General features: G+C 72.3%; 2 protein-coding genes across 2 annotated transcripts; one reads left to right on the top strand and one right to left on the bottom strand.

Annotated features, from left to right (window-relative positions):
* The first annotated feature begins 443 nt into the window (after positions 1-443).
* Positions 444-5697, top strand: LOC128802964 (tartrate-resistant acid phosphatase type 5-like). Its single transcript, XM_053969525.1, is given in 11 exon segments — positions 444-480; positions 1082-1315; positions 1317-1334; positions 1420-1547; positions 2449-2568; positions 2570-2795; positions 3565-3900; positions 4679-4966; positions 4968-5005; positions 5271-5341; positions 5443-5697. Coding segments are annotated over 10 exon segments (1524 nt in total). The 5' UTR covers positions 444-480; the 3' UTR covers positions 5508-5697.
* Positions 5698-6649: 952 nt separating this feature from the next.
* Positions 6650-11322, bottom strand: CNN1 (calponin 1). Its single transcript, XM_053969526.1, is given in 10 exon segments — positions 6650-6996; positions 7978-8124; positions 8207-8317; positions 8811-8822; positions 8824-8913; positions 8915-8952; positions 9051-9115; positions 9405-9421; positions 9424-9528; positions 11209-11322. Coding segments are annotated over 10 exon segments (885 nt in total). The 5' UTR covers positions 11272-11322; the 3' UTR covers positions 6650-6759.
* Positions 11323-11623: the final 301 nt, after the last annotated feature.

Raw genomic sequence — 11623 nt, 5'->3', positions numbered from 1 at the left:
AGTGCTCCCATCCCCCCTCTCCCAGTGCTCCCAGTGCTCCCAGTGCTCCAGTGCTCCCATCCCCCCTCTCCCAGTGCTCCCAGTGCTCCCAGTGCCCTCCCCCCTCTCCCAGTGTTCCCAGTACTCCCAGTAGCCATCCCCCCCCTCCCAGTGCTCCCAGTAGCTCGCCCCTCCCTCTCCCAGTGCTCCCAGTGCTCCCATCCCCCCTCTCCCAGTGCTCCCAGTGCTCCCATCCCCCTTCTCCAGTGCTCCAGTGCTCCCAGTGCTCCCAGTGCCCTCCCCGCGCTCCCAGTGTCCCCGCGGGGGGTCAGGTGACAGCGGGGCCGGGGGGGGGCGGGGGAGGCGACCCCGCTTCCCCCTTTCGTGGCCATAAAGGGGCGGAGGGGCCGGGGCCAGGGGGGGACACCGGGGGACACGAGGGGACACGAGGGGACACCGGGGGACACGAGGGGACACCGGGGGACAGCGCCGGCCGGGACGGTGAGTGACCCCCGGGGGGGCGGGGCGGGACCCCCCCGGACAACGCGGGACCCCCCCCCGGAGGGGACAGGGACACCCGCAGACCCCTGGGTGACACCGGGGAGGGGGTGTGACACCCCCGTGACACCCCCAGACCCCGGGTGACATTGTGGGGGGGTTGTGACACCCCCGTGACACCCCCGGTGACACCCCCAGACCCCTGGGTGACACCGAGGGGGGGGGGGGTGACACCCGAAGACCCCTGGGTGACATTGCGGGGGGGTTTGTGACACCCCCGTGTCCCCCCCGGTGACACCCCCGGACCCCTGGGTGACACCCCCGGACCCCGGGTGACACTGCAGGGGGGGGTTGTGACACCCCCGGTGACACCCCCGTGTCCCCCCCGGTGACACCCCCGGACCCCTGGGTGACACCCCCAGACCCCCGGGTGACACTGCAGGGGGGTTGTGACACCCCCGGTGACACCCCCAGACCCCCGGTGACACCCCCGTGTCCCCCCGGTGACACCCCCAGACCCCGGGTGACACTGCAGGGGGGGGGTTGTGACACCCCCGGTGACACCCCCGGTGACACTCCCGTGTCCCCCCCCCCCCCCCCCCAGATGCTGGCGCTGCTGTGGCTGTCCCTGGTGACAGCGGTGACACCCGGGGGGGGTCACGGGGGGGCTCTGACCTTCCTGGCCCTGGGGGACTGGGGGGGGCTGCCCGAGCCCCCCTTTGTCACCGCTCGCCAGGTGGCCACGGCGGCGGCCATGGGCCACGCGGCCACCGAGCTGGGCGGCGACTTCGTGCTCGCGCTCGGCGACAACTTCTACTACGCGGGGGTGCGGGACGAGTGGGGACCCCCGCTTCCAGGTAACCCCCCCCCCCCCCGCCCCGCGGGGACACCCCCTCCCCGCATTGTCCCCGCATTGTCCCCAACCCTCGCCGGGTCCCCCAGGACACCTTCGAGCGCGTGTTCGTGGCCCCGGGGCTCCGCGGCGTCCCCTGGTACGTGATGGCCGGGAACCACGACCACGCCGGGAATGTCACCGCGCAGCTGCGCTACAGCCGCCACTCGCCGCGCTGGTACGGCCGCGGGGGTCCCCAGGTGTCCCCAAGGGTCCCCAAGGGTCCCAAGTGTCCCCCGGTGTGCCCCAGTGTGCCCCGGTGTCCCCAAAAGTCCCCCGGTGTCCCCTGGTGTCCTCAAGAGTCCCCCGGTGTGCCCCAGTGTCCCCCGGTGTCCCCACGTGTCTCCAAGTGTCCCCCGGTGTCCCCTGGTGTCCCCAAGAGTTCCCCGGTGTCCCCCGGTGTCCTCAAGTGTCCCCCGGTGTGCCCCAGTGTGCCCCGGTGTCCCCAAGAGTCTCCAAGAGTCCCCCGGTGTCCCCTGGTGTCCCCCAAGAGTCCTCAAGTGTCCCCCAAGTGTCTTCAAGTGTCCCCAAGGGTCCCCAAGTGTCCCCCGGTGTGCCCCAGTGTGCCCCGGTGTCCCCAAGAGTCCCCAAGAGTCCCCCGGTGTCCCCAAGTGTCTCCAAGTGTCCCCCAGTCAAGTGTCCCCAAGAGTCCTCCGGTGTCCCCCGGTGACCCCAAGTGTTCCCCGGTGTGCCCCGGTGTCCCCAAGTGTCTCCAAGTGTCCCCCGGTGTCCCCCAAGTGTTCCCAAGAGTCTCCCGGTGCGCCCCAGTGTCCCCAAGAGTCCCCAAGTGTCCCCCGGTGTCCCCCAGTGTCCCCCACAGGCACTCCCCCCACCCCGTGCCCATGCTGGGGTGTCCCCACACTGTCCCCAGGTGTCCCCAGGTGTCCCCACAGACCCTTCCCCTGCCCTGTACCTGTGCTGGGGTGTCCCCAGGTGTCCCCACACTGTCCCCAGGTGTCCCCAGGTGTCCCCAAGTGTCCCCACAGACCCTTCCCCTGCCCTGTACTTGTGCTGGGGGTGTCCCCAGGTGTCCCCAGGTGTCCCCAGGTGTCCCCAAGTGTCCCCGAACGTCCCCGCAGGCACTTCCCCCACCCCTACTACAGCCTGCGGCTGCACCTGCCCGGCTCCAACGCCTCGGCGCGGCTCCTGGTGCTGGACTCGGTTCTGCTCTGCGGCCACAGCGACGACTTCGGCGCCGGCCCCGCGGGGCCCCGGGACGCGGGCGGCGGCCGCGGCTCACCTGGCCTGGCTGCGGGCGCAGCTGGAGGCGGCGGCCGGCGACAGCTTCGTGCTGGTGGCCGGCCACTACCCGGTGTGGTCGGTGGCCAAGCACGGCCCCACGCCCTGCCTGCTGCGCCTGCTGCGGCCGCTGCTGCGGCGCCACCGCGTCAGCGCCTACCTGTGCGGCCACGACCACAACCTGCAGGTGAGGCGCGGCCAGGGCTGCCAGGGCTGCCAGGGTGCCAGGTGAGGCACGGACAGGTGTGCCAGGGGTGCCAGAGTGGCAGGTGAGGCACAGACAGGTGTGCCAGGTGTTCCAGGTGAGGCGCGGCCAGGTGTGCCAGGGGTGCCAGGGGTGCCAGGTGAGGCACGGACAGGTGTGCCAGGGCTGCCAGGGGTGCCAGGTGAGGCACGGGACAGGTGTGCCAGGTGTTCCAGGGTGTGCCAGGTGAGGCACAGCCAGGTGTGCCAGGGGGTGCCAGGGGTGCCAGGTGAGGCACGGACAGGTGTGCTAGGGGTGCCAGGTGAGGCACAGCCAGGGGGTGCCAGGTGTTCCAGGTGTGCCAGGTGAGGCACAGCCAGGGGTGCCAGGGTGTACCAGGTGAGGTGCGGCCAGGGCTGCCAGGGGTGGCGGGTGAGGCACAGACAGGTGTGCCAGGGGGTGCCAGGGTGAGGCACGGCCAAGTGTGCCAGGTGAGGCACAGACAGGTGTTGCCAGGTGTGCCAGGTGAGGCACGGCCAGGTGTGCAGGGACACTCAAAGGTGTGTGGGGACCCCGAATTCTGCCTGGGGAGGGACTCAAAGGTGTGCGGGGACACCCAAAGGTGCCCGAGGACACCCAGAGGTGCTCAGGGACACCCAGAGGTGCTCAGGGGACACCCAGAGGTGCGCGGGGAGCCCTGAATCCCGTCGGGCAGCCCCAGGTGAGGTCCGCCAGGTGTGTCCCGCCGTGACTCCGCCCTCTCCTCCCGCAGTACCTGGAGGAGGGGGGGGTGGGCTACGTCCTGAGCGGCGCCGGCAACTTCATGGAGGACTCGCGGCCCCACGAGGGCTCCGTGCCCCCCGGCGCCCTCCGCTTCTTCTTCGGGAGCCCCGCCAGCCCCGGCGGCTTCGCCCACCTGCGCCTGGAGCCCCGCGCGGCCACGGTCACGTTCCTGGAGGCCACCGGGGCGCGTCCTGCACCGCGTGACGCTGCCGCCCCGGCACCTGTGAGCCGGGACACCGGGACAGCGGGGCACCGGGACACCGGGACAGCGGGACAGCGGGACAGCGGGACAGCGGGACACGGGGGACACCGGGACAGAGGGACAGCGGGACACCGGGACAGCGGGAACAGCGGGGAACAGCGGGACAGCGGGACAGAGGGACACGGGGACAGCGGGACAGCGGGACAGCGGGACAGAGGGACACGGGGACAGCGGGACAGCGGGACAGAGGGGCACCGGGACAGCGGACAGCGGGACAGCGTGGCAGAGGGACAGCGTGGCAGAGGGACAGTGGGACAAAGGGACAGCGGGACACCGGCCAGCGGGGACACCGGGACAGCGGGACAGAGGGAGACGGGGACAGCGGGACTGCGGGGACACGGGACAGAGGGACAGCGGGACAGCGGGGATACCGGGAGAGTGGGACAGCGGGACACAAGGGACACCGGGACACCAGGACCCCTTCCCTGGGGACACGCCGAGATCGCTGAGTCCCCCCAGGGGACACCGGGGCCAGCGGCACCGCCGGCTTTGGGGACGCCCCGCCGGCTCTGACGCCTTGGCGGCACCGGGGAGCGGACGCTGGCCCGGGGGGACAGCGGGGACACTGAGCCCTGCCCGGGTTGCCCTCGTGCCGCCAATAAAGGCTTTGAACGGCGCCGCCGGCACTGACGGACCCGAAACCGCCGCGATTCGCCCCAAAACCGCCATGGGCGGAGCCTGGCAGCGCTGGCCACGCCTCCCGCCTTGATGATTGGCTGATCCTCACGTCTATCACGCGGTGGGCGGGACATCTCGCCAGTCGCGATTGGCTGCGCCCATCAACCAATGAGCGGGGCGCGTTCGCGTCACGTGGGGCAGAGCGCGCCGCTGATTGGCTGAGGGCGGAGGGGCGGCACTTCCGGGAAGGGCGGCGGGAGCGCGGCGTGAGGAGGGACCCGGGAGGGACCGGGGGGAACCGGGGGGCTCCAGCCGCCCCCGGCACGTCCCCGCAGCGGGGTCGGGGCCACTCCGAGGCGGCTCCCGGGGCGGCTCCCGGTGTCGTTCCCGTTCCCGAGGCCGTTCCCGGTTCTGGGCTCCGGTGCGGCCGCCATGGGGCCGCCGCAAGTCGAAGCGGAAGCCGCCGCCCAAGAAGAAGATGACGGGGACGCTGGAGACGCAGTTCACGTGTCCCCTTCTGCAACCACGAGAAGTCCTGCGACGTCAAGATGTGAGCGCGGGGCACCGGGGGGGGGCACCGGGCACCGGGGGGGGGGCACCGGGGACGGGACGCGGGGATGGGCGGCAGCGCGGAAAGAGCGACGGAGAAACCCGGTGATGGGAGGGGAAGCGGAGAGGGGGGGGGGACATGGACGGGGACACGGGGCGGGGGTGCCGGTACCGGGGAGAGGCGTCCCGGTCACGGGAGGGGAACACCGGCGGGGGGGGGGTCGGGACGGAGCCCGGAGGGGTCACGCCCCCCTCGTGCCCCGCAGGGACCGCGCCCGGAACACCGGGGTGATCTCGTGCACCGTGTGCCTGGAGGAGTTCCAGACCCCCATCACCTGTATCCTTACCGGGACCCCCCCCCCCCACCCCCGCCGGGACCCCCGCCGGGACCCCCCCCCCACCCCCAAACCGGTGTTGGAGCCTTAACGGCGCCCCCAGACCTGTCGGAGCCCGTGGACGTTTACAGCGACTGGATCGACGCCTGCGAAGCCGCCAACCAGTGACACCGGGGGGGGGGGCGGGGAGACCCCCGGAGCCGCCGGTGACACCCCCGGAGCCGGTGCGGGGGGGTGACATTCCCCCACCCCCCGGCACCTGAGACTTGTCCTTGTCCCCGCGGGGACATCGGGGTGGGGGGTGACGCGTTTGGGGACAGCTGCCCTGGAATAAACGCCCCGCGTGGCGGCCCTTGTCGCCCTTGTCGCCGTTGTCGCCGCTGTCGCCGCTGTCGCCGCCGCCCCCGGTGTCCCCTGTCCCCCCCCCGTGTCCCCCAGCCCGGTGTCACGGCGCTGTCACCTCTGCGTGTGGCTTTTATTGTGCCTCGGTGGCTTCACACGTGGCGGGGGCCGAAACCCCCCCGGGGCCGATCCCGGGGCTGAACTTGGGACCGATCCCGGGGCTGAACCCCCCCCGGGGCCCAACCCCAGCCCTGTCCCCGCCCGGCGCCGGTCCCGGGATCGTTCCCCCCCCCCCCCCCTCCCCCGGCTCCAGTCGGTCCCGGGGCCGATGCCGAGGGCTGCCCCCCCCCGGGAGCCATCGCGGGGCCGATCCCGGTGCCGTTTTCCCCCAGGGTCAATCCCGGTGCTGGTTTCCCCCGGGGTCGATCCTAGGGCCGGTTTTCCGGGGCTGATCCCGGGGCCGTTTTCCCCCGGGATTGATCCCGGTGCCGGTTATCCCCGGTGCCGATCCCGGGGCCGTTTTCCCCCAGGGTCGATCCTGGGGCCGGTTTCCCGGGGTCGATCCCAGGGCAAGTTTCCTCCGGGGGTCAATTCCGGTGCCGATCCCGGGGCCGGTTTCCTCCAGGGCCGGTTTCCCCCCAGGATCGATCCCGGTGCCGGTTTCCCGGGGTCGATCCCAGGGCAAGTATCCCCCGGGGCCGTTTTCCCCTTGGACCAATCCCGGTGCCGATCCCGGGGCCGGTTATCCCCGGTGCCGATCCCGGTGCCGGTATCCCCCAGGATCGATCCCGGTGCCGGTATCCCCCGGGGCCGGTTTCCCCCAGGATCGATCCCGGTGCCGGTATCCCCCGGGGCCAATCCCGGTGCCGGTATCCCCCGGTGCCGGTATCCCCCGGTGCCGGTATCCCCCGGGGCCGGTTTCCCCCAGGATCGATCCCGGTGCCGGTATCCCCCGGGGCCAATCCCGGTGCCGGTATCCCCCGGGGGCCCTGTGCCGGCGCCCGGTGCCGGCTCGGCGGGGCGCGGTGGAGGCCGGTGACGAGCGGTGTCGGGGTGCAAGCGGCCGCGGGGCCGGCGGCTACTGGGAGTTGTAGAGGCCGTCGTGGCCGTCGTAGCCGTCGTGGCCCAGCAGCTCGGGGCCCCCGCAGTACTTGGGGTCGTAGACCTGGCGCGGGAGCCCGTACACCGTCATGCCCTGCTGCGACGCGCCCTTGTTGCTGCCCATCTGCAGCCCGATGGTCATGGTGTCGCAGTGCTCCATGCCCAGCGCCGGCTCGAAGATCTGACGCTTCGTCCCCGGCGCCGTCATCCCCGCCTGCCCGCCAGGAACCGGCTCGGGGCGGTGGCCGCGGGCAACCCCCAGGGGGTTCGCGGCCACCGCGGGGGTTTCTCCCGTCCTCCCCCCCGGTGCTGCCCGCAGGGTGTCTGTCCCCTCTCTGTCCCCCCTCTCTGTCCCCTCTCTATCCTCTCTCCGTCCCCTCTCCATCCCCCTCTCTGTCCTCCTCCGTCCCCTCTCTGTCCCCCTCTGTCACCTCTCTCTGTCCCCTCTCTGTCCCCCCTCCATGCCCCCTCTGTCCCTTCTCTGTCCCCCCCTCCGTCCCCTCTCCATCCCCTCTCTGTCCCCACTCCGTGCCCCCTCTGTCCCCCCTCTCTGTCCCCCTTCTGTCCCCTTTCTGTCCCCCTCTGTCCCCTCTCTGTCCCCTCTCTGTCACCTCTCTGTCCCCTCTCTGTCACCTCTCTGTCACCTCTCTGTCCCCTCTCTATCCCCCTCTGTCACCTCGCTCTGTCCCCTTTCTGTCCCCCCGTGCTGGCAGTGTCCCCGTGCCCCGTGTCCCCATGGGGTGGCAGTGTCCTCGTGCCCCATGGGGTGGCAGTGTCCCCGTGTCCCGTGTCCCCCCGTGCTGGCAGTGTCCCCCCGTGATCCAGTGTCCCCATGCCCTGTGTCCCCCCGTGGCGGCAGGGTCTCCCCCGTGCTGGCAGTGTCCCTGTGCCCTGTGTCCCCAAGGGTGGCAGTGTCCCCATGCCCCATGTCCCCCCGTGCTGGCAGTGTCCCCGTGTCCCGTGTCCCCATGGGGTGGCAGTGTCCCCCATGCCCCGTGTCCCCCCATGGTGGCAGTGTCCCCCCGTGCTGGCACCGTCCCTGTGCCCCGTGTCCCCAAGGCTGGCAGTGTCCCCCCGTGCTGGCAGTGTCCCCTGTGGTGGCAGAGTCCCTGTGCCCTGTGTCCCCAAGAGTGGCAATGTCCCTGTGCCCCGTGTCCCCCCGTGGGTGGCACCGTCCCCGTGCCCCTGTCCCCACCTGGCTGGCGCCTTTGTTGGTGCCCATCTGGAGGCTGATGGTGGCCTGGTCCAGGGGCTGGTCCGTGCCCAGTTTGGGGTCGTACAGGTGCCGCCGTGTCCCGTACGCCGTCATGCCCTGCTGGCTGGCGAACTTGTTGGTGCCCATCTGGGGACAGCGACAGCGACGGTGTCACCGGCTGTCCCCGGCACGCTGCCGCCGCGCCGCCTCGGTGTCCCCCCGGTGTCACCTGGAGCCCGATGATGTTCCTGCCCTCGCGCAGCTTCTCGGGGTGGAAGCGCCGCTGCTGCTTCTCCGCGTATTTCACCCCCAGCCCCACGTTGTTCCCCTTTGTCTTGGCCTGGCGGAGACCGTGGGCTTGGGGGGGGCTCACGGGGCCCCCCCAGGCCCCAAAAATCCCTTCCCCAGACCCCAAATACCCTCCCTGGATCCCAAATCCCCTCCCCAGACCCCAATTCTGCATCCCAGACCCCAAATCCCTTCCCCAGACCCTGAACTCCTTCCCCAGACCCCAAATCCCTTCCCCAGATCCTAAATCCCCCATCCCCAGACCCCAAATACCCTCCCTGGATCCCAAATCCCCATCCCAGATCCCAAATCCCTTCCCCAGACCCCCAAATACCCTCCCTGGATCCCAAATCCCCATCCCAGACCCCAAATCCCTTCCCCAGACCCCAAATACCCTCCCTGGATCCCAAATCCCCTCCTCACACCCCAAATCCCCCCTCTGGACACCCCCCCCAGCGCGTGGCCGGTGTCCTCCAAGGGGACACCAGGACCCTCCAGAGCCTCCCAGACCCTCCGGAGCCCCCCGGGACCCCCGGGGAGGTCACCTGGCTGGCGAGGGGCGATGAGGGTGGACTGGACCTGGGTGTGGTTGGTGTTCTCGAAGAGGTCGTTGGCCTCGAAGATGTCGTGGGGCTTCACCCCGTAGCGCTGTGATGGCCCTCAGGAAGTTCCCGATGTTCTCCAGCTGCGCACGGAGGGAATCGGGGCCGGGTTTTGGGATCAGATCCCCCCACCCCCCCCCGGAGCCGCCCCCAACCCCGATTTTGGGGTGTCCCCCTCACCTTTGTGCCAGTTCTGGACGGGTTCGTTCACCTTGGGCACCGAGCCCGGCTGCAGTTTGTTGATGAGCCTGGAGGGGGCCGAGCGCGGGTGAGGGTCAGGGGGTGACCCCAGGGTGACCCCAGGGTGACCCCGGGGTGACCCCAGAGTCCGGCCAGGACTGGGGTGTGGGGGGACGGGCAGTGCTGGGGACAAGGCTGTGGTCAGCAGGGTCAGCCCGGGTGAGGGATGGGTTAAAATTCCCCCGGAGGATCATCCCACACTGGGGCCGGGGGCAGGGCTGGGAGGGGACGGTCACAGGACTGGGGGACAAAGCCGGGGTCCCACCGGGGGGTCCCGGGGGTCGCACGGGCTCGTACTCGCAGAGGGATGACGCCGTTCCTTGAGCCCGTCCATGAAGTTGTCCCCGATCCGGCGTCCCGTGGTGCCCTCGATCCAGGCACGGAGCTCCCGCTCGTGCTGCGGGTCGTACTTCTGGGCCAGCTGCGGGGACACGGGGACACGGGGACATGGGACACCGCCAGGGGGGCAGGGGACACTGCCAGGGGGGCAGGGGGACATCACCAGGGGGACAGGGAGACACTGCCGGGGGACATGGGACACTGCCAGAGGGGCGGGGGGACACGGGGACATCGCCAGGGGGACAGGGGGACATTGCCAGGGGGACAAGGGGGACGTGGGGACAGTGCCAGGGGGACAGGGGACTCCACCAGGGGGACAGGGGGACACTGTCGGGGGGACAAGGGGACATCGCCAGGGGGACAGGGGGACACGGCCAGGAGGACAGGGGACATCGCCAGGGGGACAGGGGACACCGCCAGAGGGACAGGGGACATGGTGACACCGCCAGGGGGACGGGGGACACTGCCAGGGGGGCAGGAGACTCCACCGGGGGGACATCGCCAGGGGGACAGGGGGACACGGCCAGGAGGACGTGGTGGCACGGAGAATGTGGGGGACACCGTCACGGAGACGAGAGGACAGCGCGAGGAGGCCACGCGGAGGATGTGGGGACACCGCGGGGGGGGGGGGACACATCCCCACCACAGAGGGGACACGGGGACCGCGGGGACACCCCAAGGGAGGGGACCCTGGGGACACCCTCAGGGCAGAGGCGGCAGCCGCGCCGGGGACAGAGGATCCCCGGTGGCCCCGTTTCTCCCGTTCCCGCGGGGCCGGAGGGGCGGAGGGACCCGGGCAGGCCGGGGGTGCCCGGGACCCCCCCCCCCCCGCCCCGCCCCGGCCCCCCCGGGAGCCGCGGGCGACCGGGCCGGCCGAACCTTTGCCCATATATAGCCCCGGCCCGGGGCCGCCGCCGCCCCGCCCGCCGCGCTCCGCCGCCTTATAAGGGCTCACGGCGGGGCCGGGGGACGCCGGGGCCCCCCCGGGCCGCCGATCTCCCCCCGTTAACCCTTAACGGGCCGGTGCGAGGCGGGACCCCCCCCCCCCCCGCTGTGTCCATCCCCCCGCCGTGTCCGGCATCTCCCGCCCGCCGCGGGGGCCCCCCCCGGGCCACCCGAACCGCCCCCCGTTAACCCTTAACGGGGCGGACACCGGCGGGACGCCCCCCCCCCCCGGAGCTCGTAGGGGGGTCCCGCTCCGTTTCCGGTGTCGCCCCGTCCCCTCCTCAGCCCCGGCGGGGGGTCCCGGTGTCGCCCCCGCTCCAGCTCGGTGCCCGTCACCTCCCGCCCGCCGCGGGGGCTGCGGGGGCCGACAAGCCCCCCGCTCCCGGTTAACTCTTAACGGCCCGGTGCCCGGCAGGACCCCCCCGGTGCTCACGTGGGCGGGGGGAACCCCGGTGTCGCCCCCTCCCCTCCCTCACCCCCGCCGGGGACCCGGTGCCGGTCACCTCCCGCTTGCCGGAGGGACCGGGGGCTGCGGAGCGCCCCGGGCAGCCCACCCACCCCCGCCACGGTGAACCGGCGCTCGGAACGACCCCCGGGGGGGACACCCCGGTGCCGCCCCCCTGTCCCGGTGCCCGTCCCTTCCCTCCCGGGGCAGCACCAGGGACAGCGCCGGGTCCCGCCCCCGCTCCCGCCGGGTCCTGCCGCGACCCCTGCCCGCCCCCGGTGCTGCCGCCGCCCCGGGGGGGGGGGGGGGTCGCACCTGCCCGGACCCGCCCGCACCCCCCGGTTCGGTTCGGTTCGGTTCGGTGCCGCTCACCTTGTTCTTCACCTCGGCGGACAGCCCGTAGGCCGGGCCGCGGTTGAAGTGCGCGTTGGACATTTCGGGGGTCCCGCGGGGGGGGGGGGGGGGGGGTCTCGGTGGCTCCGGTGGGGTCGCGGCGGGCGGGTCGCGCCGGTTCGGGGCTGTCCCGGGTGGGGGTCGGTGCCCTCGGTCGGTTCCTCCCGGTCCCGTCCCGGCGCCGCCGCCACTTTTAAAAGTGGGCGGTGGGCGCGGAGCCCCCCCCCGGGCCGGGGCGGCCGCAGCCAATCCGCGGCCTCCGCCGCGCTGACGTCACGGCGGGGCGGTGATGGCGTCATTTTTTCCACATTTAGCGGGGGGGATCCCGGAGCGGAGCGGGGGGAGGGGGGGGGCAGGGGAATCCCGGAGGGCCCCCCCCGCCCCAAATCAGCCC

The sequence above is a fragment of the Vidua macroura genome, unplaced genomic scaffold (genome assembly GCF_024509145.1).
Source record: "Vidua macroura isolate BioBank_ID:100142 unplaced genomic scaffold, ASM2450914v1 whyUn_scaffold_230, whole genome shotgun sequence".
In the NCBI taxonomy this organism is placed as follows: Eukaryota; Metazoa; Chordata; class Aves; order Passeriformes; family Viduidae; genus Vidua; species Vidua macroura.
This window is presented reverse-complemented; position numbering and strand designations above follow the sequence as displayed.